The 20,134-nt window shown below is 37.7% G+C and overlaps 1 protein-coding gene across 1 annotated transcript in view; it reads left to right on the top strand.

Annotated features, from left to right (window-relative positions):
* LOC150081576 (uncharacterized) overlaps positions 1-20,134 on the top strand; it is a 302,450-nt gene that overhangs the window by 112,195 nt on the left and 170,121 nt on the right. Inside the window, exon 11 of the mRNA XM_090380248.1 lies at positions 8,016-8,078. Coding sequence (XP_090236374.1) covers positions 8,016-8,078 — 63 coding nt within the window. The remainder of the gene's footprint in view (positions 1-8,015; positions 8,079-20,134) is intronic.

Below are 20,134 nucleotides of genomic sequence, written 5' to 3'. Positions count from 1 at the left end.
TATTGTTTGTGCTCACTAGGGACAAATGTAAATAGTTCTCTAAGCAACAGGAGATCTTTTAAATTGTAGCATGATTTTCTCATCCCACACATGTAAATTGCAGTGCGAACAGTAATGTTGTCAAAAAAAAGAAGAAAATTATTAAAAAAGGAAGCTGAATTTTAACAAGTCCAGACTAGACTGGACTTGTGAAAATTTGCATCTCGTCTTTCAGGGCATTAATTTGAGAACAATTCTGTGTTTATATGTAGTAGCAAATCATGTAAGAGAGCAAGCGTATATAGTATGAGCCAAACATGCATGCTCAGTTTTCAATCAGATCACTGAGGTGATCTGATTTAAAACAAACTTTTCTTGGTAAGAGGACCATTTTGTTCCCTCCATCAGTCTCGATGTCCTACTCTGCACTTAACCGTTAGCATTAGTAGAGTCATATGATGCAAGAAAGCAAGCTTATGCAGTTTTTATAGTTCATAGTTCATCAGCCGGAAAAAAAAAAAAAAAAACCACCCCCATTTCACCCCTCTGTTCATTCCAAGTACCTGTCCAACTCAGCCTTAATTTATTTAGGATAGCAACCTCCACAACAAAGGATGGAAGTCTGTTCCACCAACCAACCAAACACACGCTGGCTAAAGGCAAACTTCTGCACATCTATCCTACATCTGACTTTCCTCAATTTGATTTATGCCCTCTCAAATGATTATTCTGAGCAAGAGGAAGAATTCCATCAGCATTGAGCATGCTGAAACCATTCAAGGCTTTGTACACCTCAATCAGATCACCTCACAGGTGCTTAGTCTCCAGACACTGTAATTTGCAAAATTTAAGCCTTTCTTCATAACAGAAACCCTTTGTTCCATTCACTAATCTTGTTGCCCTTCTCTGTACTCGTTCCAACAGCTCTACATTATTCTTAAAATGAGGCCTCCAGACCTGTATACTATATTCAAGATGTGGCCTGACCATTGCCTTATATAGAGTAATCACCTCCTTATTCCTGCTAGAAAATTCCTGTATATCATTGACAAGACACTATGAGCTACCCTTGCAGACCTGTATACTATAGTCAAGATGTGGCCTGACCATTGCCTTATATAAAGAGTAATCACCTCCTTATTCCTGCTAGAAAATTCCTGTATATCATTGACAAGACACTATGAGCTACCCATCCGGACTGCTCAGAAAACTTCATATCTGCCTGCACAATTACCCCCAGGTCCTTTTTGTTCTCTACCACTGTCAGTGTAGTACCACAGAGTTGATACGTTGCTCTAGGGTTGCTGTTTCCCATGTGTAGTACTTTACATTTGTCAATGTTAAACTTCATTTGCCACCTCTCAGCCCATCTGCTCAACCTTTCCAGATCCTGTTGCAGCAGCATAGTGTCAGTAGTGTCCTTGACAACCCTGCCAACCTTCGTATCGTCTGCAAACTTCGACATTAAGCTTGATATACCCTCATCAATATCATTTATGAATACAGAAAACAACAATGGACCCAACACTGAGCCCTGAGGGACTCCACTAATAACATTAGTCCACGACGATCAGTGTCCATTGATTACCACTCTCTGTCTTCTTCCCCTCAGCCACCCCTTTATCCACAGCAGCAATTTGCCTCCAATGCCACACTGCTCCAATTTGTGCAGCAGTCTTCCATGTGCAACAGTATCAAAAGCCTTTCTAAGAACCAAGTATCTAATATCAAAGTTATTCCCTGCATCCAGTTCTTTTGTGACTGCATCATAGTATCCAATCAAATTGGTCAGACAAGACTTCCCCTTAACAAAACCATGCTGTGTCCGAGCTATAACTGAAGTCTTGTCTAAATGATCCTGCAGTGCTTCTTTAACTAGTGCCTCCATTAATTTTCCTGGAACAGAAGTTAAACTCAGAGGTCTATAATTACTTGTCAGCCTTTGATCCTCCTTTGTGAATTGGGGTGACATTTGCACATCTTCAATCTGTGGGTACCTCCCCTGAGTCCAAGGAAGCTCTCATAATTATGGCTAAGGGTTTGCTTGCTTCCTTTGCTGCCTCCTTTAATATAACTGGATAGATCCCATCCACCCCGGGTGCCTTTCTTGTGTTTATCTTCAACAATTTCTCCTCCACTTTACTCTCAGTTATTACAAGATTCTCTAGCTTACTGCTAGAGTTGAATACACCTTTGGCTTTCCCCTCGCTAAATAACTCCTCATGTGTGAATGTCGATGCAAAATATTCATTTAGTTTGTTAGCTACCTGAGCAGGATCATCAACAGTTGACCCATCGATATCAAGTGGACCGATCTGATTCATCCCCATACTTCTAGAGTTTACATAAGTAAAGAACTCTTTGCTGTTTTTCTTTGCATCCCTGCCAAAGATTTCTCGTAATCTGCCTTCGCCTGCCTAACCTCCTTTGTAACTTGGTTACAGATCAACTTGTATCTATCATAGGCTTCTGTGTCATGTGTTAATTTGTATGTATCCCATGCATGTTTCTTCTCTGCCATATGTCTCATTAGTTCATCTGACATCCATTTAGGCCTAAACTTTGAACAATATTTCTTAGTTGGTGTGTATAGCCTAGTAGCTTCTAAGATAAGTTCTTTAAATGCTTCCCATTTTGCATTTGCTGTTGGTAACATCATCAGTTGGTCCCACTGTATAGAATTTAAATACTGTCTCAGTCCATCGTAGTCGCCTTTACGAAAGCAGTAACCCTTCCCTTTACCCCTAATGGTAGTTACCTCTTTGAGTAAATCCCACTTCAGCACACTGTGATCACTGCCACCTAGTGGTTCATTTATCTGCAGATTCTTAATGCATGAAGAATCACTGCTGATAATCAAATCAAGAGTATTCTTCCCTCTAGTTGCCTCCTGAACATGCTGATGTAGAAAACAATCATCCAATAAATCCACAAAAGCCTTGCTAGTGTGTGAGTGACCAGCCCCCAAATTCCAGTCAATATCTGGGAAATTAAAATATCCCATTATAAGACTCTCTGATTTACTGGCCCACTCTATTTCCCTGTACAGTATCTTATTATACTCATCAGAGTCATTAGGCCTATAGCACACTCTTACTGTCAATTTTGATCTCCCATAGAGTGGGCCAGTAAATCAGAGAGTCTTATAATGGGAGATTTTAATTTCACATATATTGACTGGAATTTCTGAGTTGGTCGCTCACACACTAGGAAGACTTTTGCGAATTTATTGGATGATTGTCTTCTACATCAGCATGTTCGGGAAGCAACTAGAGGGAGCAATACTCTTCATTTGATTGTAAGTAGTGATTCTTTATGCATTAAGAATCTGCAGATAAAGGAACCACTAGGTGGCAGTGATCACAGTGTGCTGAAGTGGGATTTACTCAAAGAGGTAACTACCATCATGGTAAAGGGAAGGGTTATTGCTTTTGTAAAGGCTACTACGATGGTCTGAGACATTATTTAAATTCTATACAGTGGGACCAACTGATGATGTTACCAACAGCAAATTCAAAATGGGTAGCATTCAAAGAACTTATCTTGGAAGCTACTAGGCTTTACATACCAACTAAGAAATATTGTTCAAGGTTTAGGCCTAAATGGATGTCAGATGAACTATTGAGACATATGGCAGAGAAGAAAAATGCATGGGATACATATAAATTAACACGTGACACAGAAGCCTATGATAGATATAAGTTGATCTGTAACCAAGTTATAAAGGAGGTTAGGCAGGCAAAGGCAGATTACGAGAAATCTTTGGCAATTGATGCAAAGAAAAACAGCAAAGAGTTCTTTACCTATGTAAACTCTAGAAGGAAGGGGATGAATCAGATTGGTCCACTTGATATCGATGGTGCAACTGTTGATGATCCTGCCTAGGTAGCTAACAAACTAAATGAATATTTTGCATCGACATTCACACATGAGGAGTTATTCAGCGAGGGGAATGCCAGAGGCGTATTCAACTCTGGCAGTAAGCTAGATAATCTTGTAATAACTGAGAGTAAAGTGGAGGAGAAATTATTGAAGATAAACCCAAGAAAGGCACCTGGGGTGGATGGGATCTATCCAGTTATATTAAAGGAGACAGCAAAGGAAGTAAGCAGACTCTTAGCCATAATTATGAGAGCTTCCTTGGACTCAGGGGAGGTACCCATAGACTGGAGATGTGCAAATGTGACCCCAATTCACAAAGGAGGATCAAAGGATGACACAAATAATTATAGACCTGTAAGTTTAACTTCTGTTTCAGGAAAATTAATGGAGGCACTGGTTAAAAAACACTGCAGGATCATCTAGACAAGACTTGAGTTATAGCTCGGACACAGCATGGTTTTGTTAAGAGAAAGTCTTGCCTGACCAATTTGATTGGATACTACGATGCAGTCACAAAAGAACTGGATGCAGGGAATAACTTTGATATTATATACTTGAATCATAGAAAGGCTTTTGATACCGTTGCACATGGAAGACTGCTGCACAAATTGGAGCAGTATGGCATTGGAGGCAAATTGCTGCTATGGATAAAGGGGTGGTTGAGGGGGAGAAGACAGAGAGTGGTAATCAATGGACACTGCTCATCGTGGACTAATGTTGTTATTAGTGAAGTCCCTCAGGGTTCAGTGTTGGGTCCATTATTGTTTTCTGTATTTATAAATAATATTGATGATGGTATATCAAGCTTAATGTCCAAGTTTGCAGACGATACAAAGGTTGGCAGGGTTGTTAAGGACACTACTGATGCTATGCTGCTGCAACAGGATCTGGAAAGGTTGAGCAGATGGGCTGAGAGGTGGCAAATGAAGTTTAACATTGGCAAATGTAAAGTACTACATATGGGAAACAGCAACCCCAGAGCAACGTATCAACTCTGTGGTACTGCACTGACAGTGGTAGAGAATGAAAGGACCTGGGGGTAATTGTGCAGGCAGATATGAAGTTCTCTGAACAGTGCAGATGGGCTGCAAGAGTAGCTCATGGTGTCTTGTAGCTCACCTTGAGTACTGTATACAAGTCTGGAGGCCTCATTTCTAGAAGGATGTAGAGCTCCTGGAATGAGTACAGAGAAGGGTGACAAGATTAGTGAATGAAACAAAGGGTTGCTCTTATGAAGAAAGGCTTAAGTTTTGCAAATTACACTGTCTGGAGACTAGGCACCGGCGAGGTGATCTGATAGTGGTGTATAAAGCTTTGAATGGTTTGAGCATGCTCAATGCTGATGGGATTCTTCCTCCTGCTCAGAATAATCACCTGAGAGGGCATAAATTCAAATTGAAGAAAGACAGATATAGGATAGATGTGCGGAAATTTGCCTTTAATCAGCGGGTAGTTGGTTGGTGGAACAGACTTCCATCCCTTGTGGAAGTTGATAGCCTAAATAAATTTAAGGCTCAGCTGGACAGGTATTTCGAACGAATGGTGGGGTGAAGTGGAAGTTTTTTTTCCTTTTTTTTTTGGCTGATGCTGCATAAGCTTGCCTTCTTGCATCATATGCTTCTACTAATGCTAATGCCCTAAAAGCAGGGAGGAAGTGCTTGTACATCCTCTCGCACCTGATGTACATGGATGACATCAAACTCTATGCTGCAACAACTGCTCAACTCCAACTGCAACGCTGAATTACCGAACAGTTCAGTACTGACAATGGGATGCAATTTGGTCCAGACAAATGCAAGACCCATGTATTGCATCGAGGACATCCAGTCAGATGGAACTACCTGCTGAAGTCTTGTGAAGAGATTGAGGCCATGACAGAGGGGAGAGACCTACAAATATCTAGGGATGTTGCAGGCTCACCAGTTAGAACACAAAGGAGATCAAGGCCTGCCTGACCGAGGAATACCATCAGAGACTGAGAATCCTGCTGAAATCAAAGCTGAATAGTCACAGTCATAAACGCTTGTGTAGTCCCAGTACTAATATACTCCTTCACAATCATAGACTTCGCAATCATAGATTGGACCAACACCAAGCTGGAGGAGATTATGAGATCAACCAGGCCAATGATGACCAAAAGGTGCCAACACCACCTGAAGTTGGCCATCAAGAGGCTGACCATAATCCAGAGAAGAGGGAGGGGACTGACCCACCTCATTGAACAAAAGAAGAAGAAGGCGGCGATTAAGAATCTGCTTGTTTATCTAGGTAAACACTGCACCAATCTACCTAGGCACAAGAAAGATAGAGAAAGTGCATATGACACTAAACCTTAACAAGGAGATCCCTCCCACTCACACAGATAGAAGAAATAAAGAGAGAAAAATGGGCAAAGAAGACACTCCGCGGCAGACATTACCATGACCTCCATTGACCTCCATCTTGACTACATAGATAAGACAGCTTCCAATGCATGGCTGATGAATGGGAAGCTATTCCCTGAGACCGATTAATGTTCAACATCCAACACCAGGTAATCAACACCAGGAACTACAGGAAATACATCTCCAAGGATCCAGATTGACATGATATGTTGAAGATGCCAACCTAGCCCCAGAAACAATCCAGCAATTGACTGTGGGATACAGGATGATCACCCAGATGGAGTACATTCACAGACACAACCAGATGGCCAGAATAATGCATCAGAAGCTATTGCAAAAATACCAGTTGATCAAAGAAAGTTTACAGTATTATGGGTATGAACCCTAGGCTGTATCAGATACCCCTGCTCACAAACTACTAGGACTGTGCCATAATAACAGACAAGATGTTCTCACAGAACAGACCAGACATAACTCTCATCAACAAGAAGAAAAAGGCTATCTATCCTATCTGATCAATGTAGCAGTGCCCAACACAAGCAAACTGCAGAAAACCTACAAGGAAAAGGTCAAAAGGTACACAGACCTAAGACAGGAAGTCAAATAAATGTGGCATATGGAACAAGTAATGGTAATCACTCACTGTCAACCACTGGCATGTGCCAAAGCTTCCCCATAAGAACATAGCAGCAATAGGCCTCCAAGACCTACATGAAATTCCAGAAAGCTGCGATCCTGAACACCTGTAGAATAGTAAGAGAGTTCCTCGACCAACAGTAATAATAATAGTAACTGACCGCAACCAATCACCCCATGCACTTGGTGCTTGTACCCATCATGGGGCAGAAAAAATCCGATAAAGGAGAGAAAGTTTATAATAATAATAATAATAACTCCTCATGCTGGTGTGGGAAAATATATGTATCAGAGGTAGTGGAGCACACTTATGAATACTCCTATGCTTTTAACATAAACCATTTCAAAGTAATCTGGGTTGGGGGTGGTGATTTTCAATTTTCTTAAAAGAAAAGTCAAAGAAGTCAACAACAAAGTAAGAAAATTTTTTTTCTTTTTTTTCTTTTATTATTATTTTTCTTTTTTTTTCTGTCAGTGGTAATGGACTAGAATCTATGTAGATAATTACAGAAGAACCCTTAACAAGTGAGGTCACTAAGTTCCTGTGATTGACCAAACTGGGGTCAGTGACTCACTTATGATGTCATTCCCCTTCCTTTTCTTCCTGATATCCTAATAATTGGGAGAACTAGTGCATATGACTAAGTAATAGTGTAGAATATCCAGAAAATAGTTTACTGAATTTGGGAGTATGCTCTTCACCACTTCTGGTATTTCACAAATAAGTCTGAGCTATAATTTTTACTTCATGATCACAATCTTCATCAATATCATTATGGACTAATGCATTTAACCAGAAATGTTGTTTTTAGTAATTTCATACACATTGCAAGCCACAGCTCTCTAGAAAAATATATATGCATAAGAAAAACTAAAATTTACCTGGGAATTTCTTGCAATAACAGTCACATCAGAAACTATAAGAATGATGCTCAGATTATTCTACACTGAACACAAATTGTAATAAGCTGATAGGCACTGTGACAAAGATACACTGGCTATCATTTATTCATAATGTGACAAAAGATAATGCTATAATGACAATGAATTTATGTTCAAATTGTTAAGTTTCTTAAAAAATATATGTACCTTAGAAAAGTAAAAAAATATACTAAACAGAATTCTACTTATTAGTTTAGATCTGGATCCAAATCTTCCACCTTCTCCACCTGTTGAGCAAGAGAGTTTTGCTAAAAGGTAAGTTATGTGTAAAATTTGACTGTTTCCCTCTTTGTCCATTGGTTATATAAATTATCATAATATATCCAGATAAATTGAGGGAATTTTTTTTTTTTTTTTTTTTTTTAGTATTAGTATCTGCAGTGGCAAATTATGCAAGGAAGCAAGCTTAAATAGTATCAGCCCCACCTCCATCCTCCCTCAAAAATACAAGGTGCACAATCATCTGACCTTCACTATAATGATGGTTTTTAAGAATTCCTTTAATTATAATTGTCCCCTACTATAAAATATATGGCAAAAAAGATTGCGTCAAAAGTCTAAAATATCTAGATAAACTACAATTTTCTGATCATTTAAAAGAGTTAGCTAACAAAATTAGATCATTCAGTGTAACTATTAAGAGAATGACTAGATCAGAGTGGAGTCTGAATAAGAAAATTCCAAGTTTATGTTATAAAACTGTATTTCTACCTATTGTTTCGTACAAACAAGGTTAAAATTAAGAACAAATTATATTCAGTTTCGCATACCATGCTTTTAGGAATAACTAGGATATGTAGAACTGTATCTACAAATGCCCTGCAAGTAAAAGCAGGAGCCTTACCTCAATTTATATAGTATTAGCATTAGTAGAGGAATGTGATGCAAGAAAGTAAGCTTATACAGCATCAGCCAAAAAAAAAAAAAACTCTTTCTCATTTCACCCATCCATTTGCTCCAAATGTCTGTCTAGTACTGCCGTGAATTTATTTAAGCTGTCAACTTCTATGACAGATGGAAGTTTGTTCCAGCAATCAACCACCCAATGGCTAAAGGCAAATTTCCACACATTTGTTCTACAACTTCTTTCCTCAATTTGAATTTATGTCCATCCCCTCAGGCGATTAATCTGGGCAAGAGGAAAAATCCCAACAGCATTGAGCATGCTCAAAGCATTCATGCTCAAACCATTCACGGCCTTATATACCTCACTCAGATCACTTTGCAGGTGCCTAGTTTCCAGACACAGTAATTTGCAAAACTTAAGACTTTCTTCATAAGAACAACCCTTTCTTCCTTTCACTAAACTTCTTGCTTTTCTCTGTACTTGTTTCATCAGCTCTACATCCCTGATAAAATGAAGCCTCCAGACGAGAGGATAATCACCTCCTTATCCCTGCAAGAAAAAGTCCTGTATATCATTCCTGTAAAGTCCTGTCAAAAGACACCAAGAGCTACTTTTACAGACCATCTTTACTGCTCAGTAAACTTCATATCTGACTGCACAATAACCCCCAGGTATTTTTTATTGTCTTACACCCTGAGTTTAGTACCAGACAGTTGACAGGTTCCTCCGTAGCCAGGTGGGCAGGAGCAGCACTGCGTAGCACACGCTTCTTGATTAGACCGGGGTTCGAGCCTGTGACCACCAAATACGGAGGATGCGGAAAGGTCAGGGAATGACCACTGCATATCCCCGGAGCAATATGGCCTTAGTTACTAATGCTCCTAAAAACCAAATAACAAAAAAACAAACAACAAACAAACTCCTAAAAAACCAAAAAAAAAAAAAAAAAAACCAACTACAAACAGTTGATATGTTTGCATTTGTCAATGTTAAACATCAGTTGCCACCTCTCAGCCCATCTACTCAACTTTTCTAGATCTTGTTGCAGTAGTGTACTGTCATTAGTGTCATTAACAACCCTGCCAAACTTCATATCATATCGTCTGCAAACTTAGACATTAAGCCTTATATACCTTCATCAATATCATTAATAAATACAGAAAACAACAATGGACCCAACACTGAACTCTGGGGGACTCCACTAATAACATTTGTCCATGAAGAGCAGTGTCCATTGATTACCACTCTGTCTTCTCCCACTCACCCTTTATCCATAACAGCAATTTGCCCTTAATGCCATACTGCTTCAATTTGTACATTAGTCTTCTGTGTGCAGCAGTATCAAAAGCTTTCTTAAGTTCCAAGTATATGACATCAAAATTATTTTTTTTTTAAAAATTAAAATAATCAAAATTAAAATTATCCAGTTAATTTGTGACCACATCATAGCATCCAATCAAATTGGTCAGTTAAGATTTCCTCTTAACAAACCCATGCTGTATCTGAACTAAAACTGAAGTCTTGTCTAGATGATCCTGCAGTGACCCTTTAGCCAGTGCCTCAATTAATTTCTACAGAACAGAAGTTAAACTAACAGGTCTGTAATTACTTATGTCACTCTTTAATCCTACTTTGTGAATTGGGGTCACATTTGCACATCTCCAGTCATGGGTACCTCCCTTGAGTCCAATGAAACTGTCATAATTATGGCTAATGGTTTGCTTTCCTTTCTTCCTTTGTTGCCTTCTTTAATATAACTGGATAGATCCCATCCACCCCAGGTGCCTTTCTTATGTTTATCTTCAACAATTTCTGCTCCACTTTGCTCTCAATTATTACAAAATCATTTTGCTCACTGCCAGAGTTAAATACACCTCCAGCATTCCCCTTCCTGAATAAATGTAGATGCAAAATATTCATTTAGTTTGTCAGCTACCTGAGCAGGATCATCAACAGTTGAATCATTGATATCAAGTGTACCAATCTGATTCATACCCTTCCTTCTAGAGTTTGCATAAGTAAAGAACTCTTTGCTGCTTTTCTTTGCATCCTTTGCAAAGATTTGTAATAATCTACCTTTGCCTGAATAACTTCCTTTGTGACTTGATTACAGACTTGGATTCTGTGTAAATTTTTAATTTATATGTATCCCATACATTTTTCTTCTCTGCCACATGTCTCATTTTTCATCTGACATCCATTTAGGTCTAAACCTTGAACAGTATTTCTTAATTGGTATGAAAAGCCTAGTAGTTTCCAAGATTAATTCTTTGAATGCTTCCCATTTAGAATTCACTGTTTTTAACATCATCAGCTAATCCCACTGTATAGAATTCAAAAACTGCCTGAGACCACTGTAGTCACCTTTACAAAAACAAAAACCCTTCCCTTTACCCTTGATGGTAGTTATATCTTTAAGTAAATCCCACATCAGTAGATTGTGATCATTGTCACCTAGATGTTCCTTTATCTGCAAATTCTTAATACATGAATGATCACTGCTGATAACCAGATGAAGAGTATTACCCTCTCTGGTTGCCTCTCAAACATGCTGCTGCAGAAAACAATCATCCAATAAATCCGCAAACGTCTTGGTAATGTGTGAGTGACCAACCCACAAGTTCCAGTCAGTATCTTGAAAAATTAAAATCCTCCATTATAAGACAATCTGATATACTGGCCCACTCTATTTCTCTGTACAGTTGTTCATTATACTCATCAGAGTCATTAGGCCTATAACACACTCCTACTCCCAGTTTTCTTTCTCAGTGCTTATGTCACACCATACTCACTGAGCACTGCACAGTCTATCCATGTCAACTGGCTGCATTGGATTTTATGTGCTTCTTAACGAATAGCATAACATCTCTTCCCTTCCTATCCTGTCTATCATTCATGTACACATTGTAGTCCACAAATTCATTTGTGCATTCCTTATATCTGTGTGACACCACCTCTCTGGTATCTCAACGATATCTGTCTTTGATGTTTCAAAAAAACACCTCAGATTCATCAAATTTATTTACCAAACTCATAGCATTGGTGTACATGCAAGTATACATACACTTGTTCTTTTACTTAGCTACATTAACACAGCCCACGTATTCACTTGTTCTGCGATGACTCCCAGCAGTCTCTGAAATCCTCCGCACTTTGTTTTCCAGGCTGCTGCTTGTTCCAGTAGAAGCAGTGCAAGAATCACTTTCACCTCCGCCAGTAGCTACTGTATGTCCACCAAGCTATCAGTTTTCTGACGCACATAACACTGTCTTGATAGCATCTGCAAATATTTTTGCAACTTTTCTTTTTAAGTGTATCCCATCCCTGTAGAAGCAGTCTATCCTGTTAACAAGCACAGATCAGCCTGATCTGCGCTTGTTAACAGGAGAGACTGTTTCTTAATGTGCTTCTTAACAAACATTCCATGAGCCTTGCACTGTCTCACCAAGTCTGAATTGAGTGACAAGGCTCTCATCATATACTCCCTCCTTTCGTGTCTGGATAGAATTGCAGACACTTTCAAATTCAACCCTAACTCACTGCTTTTTTTCAACATTGACCTATGCTTGTTAAGTAATTCCACTGTTCTCTTCCTCCTAATATTATTAGTGCCAAGGTGCACAACAATATCACCTTTTGTGCCCTTAAAAGATGATATCTGCTCTAGAATGTCATCAACTCTTCCCCTGGCAGACATAACCTTGTCCTGTTCCAACTATCCTTTTTGCACAATATATTCCCCATTTCCCTGACAATAGTGTCACCGACAACAACTATGTGGGACCAGTGCATTCTGCTTTGAGGAATGCCATTGTTGTCTGATGTTCAAGTGGAAGCTGTTGTGTTGATGTCGGCAGCTGAGATCTTGATGGGCTCCTCAATTTAAATTGAGGGCATCTACTCTTTCCTTCAAGCTTTCATAATGGCCCATAACAACGCTGAGTTGGTGCCTGATTTCCTCACACTCCTTACATCGAGCACACACAAAGGCATTCCCTTGGCAATATCATGTCCCATTCCTGATAGATCCACAAACATCAAACAAGCAGTACATTTCAAAAGGCTGTGATTCAGAGGACAACCACTCCCCTCAGTTCTCCCTTGAGCCATAGCACTCCCACTACTTTGATCCATTTGCTTTGCTGCTCTGGTCTGGGTCATGATTTCAATTCAATTTCAATACTATTAAATATATAACACTAAACGTATATCCCAATGCAGTTATAACACTATATATACAGTCGAACTTGTTTATAACAAGATCATGGCTGTAACAAGCAAAAAGCCATAACGATTTTAATTTATGTATATTCCCATACAATCACTCACTGTTATAATGAACGCACTATACGGATATACCGTACAAATTTTGGTAACTATGCAAACATTCTTAATTGCTTGGGGTCGAAAAAACGCAATTCTTTGAATAGGCAAAAGGGCGACTTATGACCATCCTCATTGCTTGTGTTTAGCCGATGATTTATGATATTGTCCTTTTGGGGATGGGTGCTATACAATAGTGCATTGGCATTCCGCTTGTCGCATTACCCTATTTACAGATTGTCTTGTATTCATTGAACCATAAATTTATTTCGAGAGTTTTAAGAATTTTGTCAAGAGGACTTCTAAGAACTTTGTATGCAGATCACTTTACTGTCATTTTAAATAAAATTAGAAACAAACCCTTCCTTTGAAAACATGTACTAACAAAAGAAAGTGTTTCTCAATTCGTGAAAAAGTCTAAATTATTTGAGTTAGAATGTGGTGCGAAAAATGTTGAAGTCTGTAAAAAGTTTTTGTCCTCTTCAACAGTAATGACATTGTGGAAGAATAAACATGTTTACATATCGGCACTGGAAAGAACATAACTGGTAAAATAAAAAAAATTAGAAAGTGCGAGGTTACAAAAGCCGATGAAGCATCATTGCATCAATGGTTCACTCTAAAAAGAAATGCTGGATTTTAAATAGGTACAATCTTGAAGGCTCAAGTGGAAAAATTTGCTAAACAATTTGGATGCTGCAATTTTGTATGTGAGAATGGTTGGCTGAATTGATTTAAAAACAGAATACAAGCATATTAATATAAATAATATGTATGTATATACTAATATTATTTTTTTCTCTCTAATATTTCTTTTGTTTTTTGAATCTATCTTTTTATTAAGTTAGTGAGAATTTAAAAAAATAAAAAAAATAGGAAGTAGATTTAATTCATCACTGTATAGTGAGTAACAGTTATAACAAGGAAATTTTGTCGGTCCCTTGATGCTCATTATAACCAAGTTCAACTGTATATCTATTTCAGTATCTAGTTTTATCTCCTACCAAGTTACGTTATATGAATTTCATATCTCCTATCAAATTATATGTATTAAGTTATACCATAATAAATGGTATAACTTTAATTTAGATAATAAATTTAACTATCTATTGCCATTCACATCTCTGTATATTTTATACAGAGGATGTATGTACCATTTAAGGAAGGATAATAAGGTACAATTTATGAGAATTAGTACTCGGGTACTAATTCTCATAAATTCTCATATAATTCATAAAATACATGAGTACTTAATGAATTATATACTATATGGCAAAATTGTTGAGAAAATAGTGAAATAGGGATTGTGACAAGGTATTTCATCCCTAATGTCAGATTTGCATTAATGGAAAATAGGTGTAGATGGTTTTCCCTATGATGTTTACATCATTTATTATAACTGGTCATGGTTCTTTAAATGTCAAATTGTGCCAATTAGGTTTACAAGTGGTTTGGAGGAGATCTGGATCTGGTACCATGTATTAATAGAATGTCATCATTTATAGCAATAAATTCATAAGAATGCAACTGAATAATATTGTCCCTGTGAGTAATGAAATGCAGTTTGATGTTTTATTATTCAGTAGCACAAATTTTAATATATTACAACAGTTTTGCTTTGAGGTCTTCACAAAAAGAAAACAGGTTATTTTACAAATTCCTCTTCAAAATTTTTATTTTTTACTTTCTACAGGTATAGCACACTCACTTGTACATGGGGAAATGTGCACAAGCACATGCAGTGGTAGGAAGGGTTTTTTTTTTTTTTTTTTTTTGTGTACCCAGGCTTGGGCAACCTGAGTACATGAGTGAGCATCCTCTGGTGTGATAAACCACCGGTGGATGCTAAGTCAATGCTGGACAAAGGCCCTGCTCCTTATGCCGGGGATGGGCACCAGGCAGCAGCTGCCCAGGCGTTGGCTGCTCCCTGTTGGCAAAGAGGACTTAAATAACATAATTCTTTGATGAAGTATAGAAATCTTTAAAACAGGCCTGACATAAATAACATAAAACTACAGACCATGCATTTCCACTAACACAAACACACACTTATTCACGTCAGGCATATTTTATAGATTTCTGTACTTGATTACAGAATTACTGGGTGGAGATGACTATTGTCTGGGAGCAGCAAAGAAACAGGGTAAACATATGTACGACATGTCCCCTCTAATAGTTTGTTTAAATTCTTAAATTTATTCAAACACCCATCCACCTTCACAATACCAGATCACTTTCTGGCTGAAATCAAATTTTTGTATGCCTATTCTGCAATCATCCTTTTTTTTCCAGTTTGAATTTATGTTCCCTTATATGTGTGTGGTCTGAGCAAGAGTTAGGATGCCATTAGCATTTCATTTACTCAATCCATTTAAGACTTCAAACAGTTAATCTGAGCAAGAGTTAGGATGCCATTAGCATTTCATTTACTCAATCCATTTAAGACTTCAAACAGTTAATCAGGTCTCCTTGTAGGTGCCTAGTTTTGTATGCTACAATTTGCCAAACTGAAGCCTTGCTTGATGAGGTGCCCTTTTGTGTCCATGGCTAATCCTGTTCCTTTTATCTGCACCAATTCCAGCATATCCACATCTTTTTAAAATGAGGCTGCCAGAGCTGCATGCAGTACTCAATATGCAGCCTAATCATTGCCTGATAGAATGGTATTATTACCTCCTTGTCACTGCTAGCAAAATTACTGTATATCATTGACATAATCCCATGAGTTATCGCAACAGCCTGCCTTCACTGCTCAGAGAACATCATGTTGGACTGTATAATTACCCCTAGATCATACCATTAAGCTTGGTGTTGTACCATTCAGTTGCTATGTTATTCTGGATTATTGCTTCCCATATGACAGTACCTTGCACTTTCAATGTTAAACCTCAATTTCTGCTTCTCAGCTCATTTGTGGTTAATTTATCTAGTTCTTGTTGAAGCATCATACTCTGATTTCTGCCACTAACCACCCTACTGACACTTCATCTTCTGCAAATTTTGATATTACACTAGATATGTCTTCATAAATATCATTAATAAATATTAAAAACAATAAGGGATTCAGCAGTGAAAAGCATGAGACTCTGTTAATAACATTAGTCCAAAAAGAGCAGTGTCCATTAATTACCACTCTTTGCCTTCTGCCATTCAAACATTCCTTTATCTTTGCAGTAACTTGTTCCTAATACCACAGTGCTCCAATCTGTATAGCAGTCTTTCATGTAGAATAGTATAAAAAGCTTTGATGAAATCTAAGTGTATTGTGTCAAAATAATTTTTTGCATCCAGTTTCTTTGAGTATCGTAATAACCAACCAGGTTGGTCAATGAGATCTTCCCTTAATGACTGTGTACTGTGATCGCCATGCAATAGCTACATTCCAGTCAAGATGATCCTGGAATTCTTCTGTGATCATTGACTCCATTATTCTACCTTCAACAGAAGTCACACTTAGAGATCTATAGTTATTACCTAGCTCTTTCTCTGCTTATTATAATATAATTATTATAATTCCATCAGCCCCAGGTGCCTTATTTACTTTTAACTCCAGTAGTTTCTACTGCTTTCTTCTAGATATCTCAAAATGTTATATTTTGAGTTATATTTCTGGGAATGCCAGAAATTTAACTCGGCGTACGAGGTATCTAGATCAGGGTATCAAAAAGTTTGTACCCTGATCTAGATAAAACATCAGTAGGAAGATGCCATTTTTAATATAAGTTGTCTATTCAATAACTAACATGTGAAATTTCATTCCTGTAGGTGATCGTAAACTAGAGGTGGAGCCCAGAATCTGAGGAAGGACACTATGGTTCACAAAAGTGGACTATTGAGCAGTGATCAAGTTCCTGCATTTGCAGAGCAAGAAAGCTCAGGAAATTGAGGAAGAAATGAAAGCTGTGCTGGGTAGAATTGTCCATCCTATGACGCTGTAAAAAAGTGGAATGGGTGTTCCAGTGTGGTTGTTTCTCTTTGACAAGCGAAGAGAAAGAAGGCCATCACCATCCACAGACAGTAAGACAGTTGCAAAGGTCGAGCAGCTGGTGCTGAGTGACAGAAGTGTGACAATTCATTTCATCGCATATGCAGTGGGAATTAGTTATGGGTCTGCCCACAGAATTTTACATGACCATCTATCTGCACATGTCTAAGGTCTCTGCACGATGGTGGCGCACTATGGCCATAGTTGCCGATTCGCCTAATAAATCCCAAAACAAACAAACAATCTGCACAATGGGTTCCAAGATTACTGATGTCTTTGTAGAAGCAATATCAAATGCAACGTTCTTGCCAGCTGTTGGATTTGTACTACGCAGCACCCACCGCGTTCTCCTGTCCTAGCACCATCAGACTTCTTGTTTCAAGAAATGAAGAAACCATTGCATGGATGCCGCTTTGATTCATCTCAGGAAGTCTTCAATGAAGTAGAATCGTGGTTTCAGGCAAAAAGTGCAGACTTCTATAATCAAGACATTAAACAACTGATCCGTATATGGGAGAAATGTGTTACTATAGATGGAGAGTACATAGAAAAGAATTAAAGTACCTGTGAAGTTACCTTTCTAGGTAAGGGTACGAACTTTTTGATTCCCCCTCGTATTTCTAGCATTCCCATCCTTAAAAACTTCTTCATACACAAATGTAAATGCAGATATTTATTTAGTTTGTCAATGATCTGAACAGGATCATCAGTAGTTATGTCATTCATATCTGATGAGCCTACTGGTTCATTCCTTTCCTTTTTAATATAAGCAAAAAACTCTTTGTCGGAGACTTCTTGTAATGTACCTTTGCCTGCTTACCCACCTTTGTGATTTGATTGCAGATTAGTTTACACTTACTGTAAGTTTGTGTGTCTCCTGATAATTTATAATCATCCCATTTTCTTTTTTTTTTTTTTCTGTTACTAATCTTATTAATTCATTTGTTATTTATTTAAGTCTAAAACTTGAACAGTATCTCTTGATTGGTATGAAGAGCTTGATTGCTTCTTTGATTATTTCCTTGAATGTGTTCCAATTAGAATTTGCAATTGGTAACATAATAAGTTGATCTGACTGAAAGATTTAAAACAGTCTAAGACCATTGTTGTCACCTTTACAAAAAAATCCCATCCCTTAATTTTTATGTATTTGATAAATCCTACAACAGTGCACTGTGATCTCTGCCACCTTTTGGTTCTTTTATCTCTAGATCCTTAATGCATGAAGAATCACTGCCAATAATCAGATCAAGAGTGTTTGCTTTCCTTTATTGCCTCTAACATGCTGGCATGGAAAGAAGTCATCCAATAAATATTAAAAACAATAAGGGATCAGCATTGAAAATCATGAGAGACTCTGTTAATAACATTATTCCAAGAAGAGCAGTGCCCATTAATTACCACTCTCTGCCTTCTACCATTCAAACATCTCTTTATCATTGCAGTAACTTACTCCTAATACCTAATACTACCAAGTTCTAATCAGTATATGGAAAGTTAAAGTTCCCTATTATAAGATATTTTGGTTTACTGGCCTGCTCTGTTTGTATAGCTCATCATTATACCATCCCAGTTATTTGGCCTGTAACACTCCTGCTCCCATTTTAGCATTACACTGGCCACCCATGTCAGCTGGATAGCCAGTGTAATGCTGGGTCACTTTGAATAAAGACATATAAACATAAAGACATCCTTTGGTTGTATTATATCCTATTCAGGTAGCATCATAAATGTTGAACATGCAACACATTTTATTAAGCTGTGATTCATGAGAGAACTAGCATCTTCAGATCTCTCCTGAGCCACAGCACTCCTACTACTTTGAGCTTTTTTCTTTGCTTTGCTGCCTAGTTTGAGGCATGATTTATGTTTAAATTAAATTAAATAAAATTTTATTTAATTTGGCAGTACAACACTAAACTAAGAGATACCTAAGTGTAATAATGCACTAAACTATTCACAGGTAAGCAACAACATGTGTTATGTCACAAAGTCAAGTTATATATTATGCTACCAAATTACATTTTATACAAGAGACATTATGTTAGGGAAGAAACAAGAGAAAGCAATACTCTTGATTTCATTATATAAAATTAGCAGAGAAGCTTCAAGGTTATTATCATAAAAGCTACTAGGCTTTTAAAATCAACTAAGAGATATAGTTCACAACGTAGACCTAAATGGATGTCAGGTGAACTGATGAGACTTGTGGCGGTTAAGAAAAAAATACAATACATGTAATACATATGAATTATCAGGTGATACAGTTGCCTACAGTAGATATAAACTAGTCAGCAATCAAGTCACAAAGGAGGTCTCTGGCAAAGAAAAGCAACAGACTTCTTTGCTTAAATTAACAATAGTAGGAAATTTTTAAATCACATTGGGCCATTTGATGTTAATAGTTTAACTGCTGATGATCCTGCACAGGTTGCTAACAAACTGAATGGGTATTTTGAGTCACACATATGGAATTTTTTAGAGATGAGAATGCTTGAAGTAAATAAAATACTGGCAGAGGAGGAGCAAAATGATTTTGTGGTAACTGAGAGGAAAGTGAAAGAGAAATTGTTGATTTTAAACAACATTTTTTTTTCTTCATATTTTTCTTCCACTTATATTAAAGGAGGCAGCAGAAGAGGTAAGAAAACCTTTAGCCATGATTATGAGAGCATTCTAGATTTAGGGGAAGTCCCTGGACTGCAGATGCAAACATATCACCCAGTTCATAAGGCGGGGGGGACGAGGGGAGACATGAGTAATTACCAATCTGTTAGCTTGATTTCTGTTCCAGGGAAAATAAAGAGAGTCAGTAGTTAAAGAATTAAGGCAGAACCATCCTAGAATGCAATTATATTATACTGTAGTCACAGTATGGATTTATTAAGGGACAATTTTGTCTGACCAGTCTGATTGGATACTATGTTGCAGTAACGGGATAATCAGCAACTCCCATATAACATGGTACTTCTACAACACGATTTTGCTCTAACACGATTGATAAATTGCGGCAATACTTGCACAACATGCTACTTGTATAACAGTTTTGCTCTAACATGGTTAGAGATTTGCACACAACACGGTATTGTTGAGCTTTTGTGTGGGGAAAAGCCTGCTATTATATTGGATGCAGTTTTTCCACATTTGCATTATTTT

This window comes from Mastigoproctus giganteus, chromosome 8 (genome assembly GCF_048544385.1).
Source record: "Mastigoproctus giganteus isolate SK-2022 chromosome 8, ASM4854438v1, whole genome shotgun sequence".
NCBI lineage: Eukaryota > Metazoa > Arthropoda > Arachnida > Uropygi > Thelyphonidae > Mastigoproctus > Mastigoproctus giganteus.
This window is presented reverse-complemented; position numbering and strand designations above follow the sequence as displayed.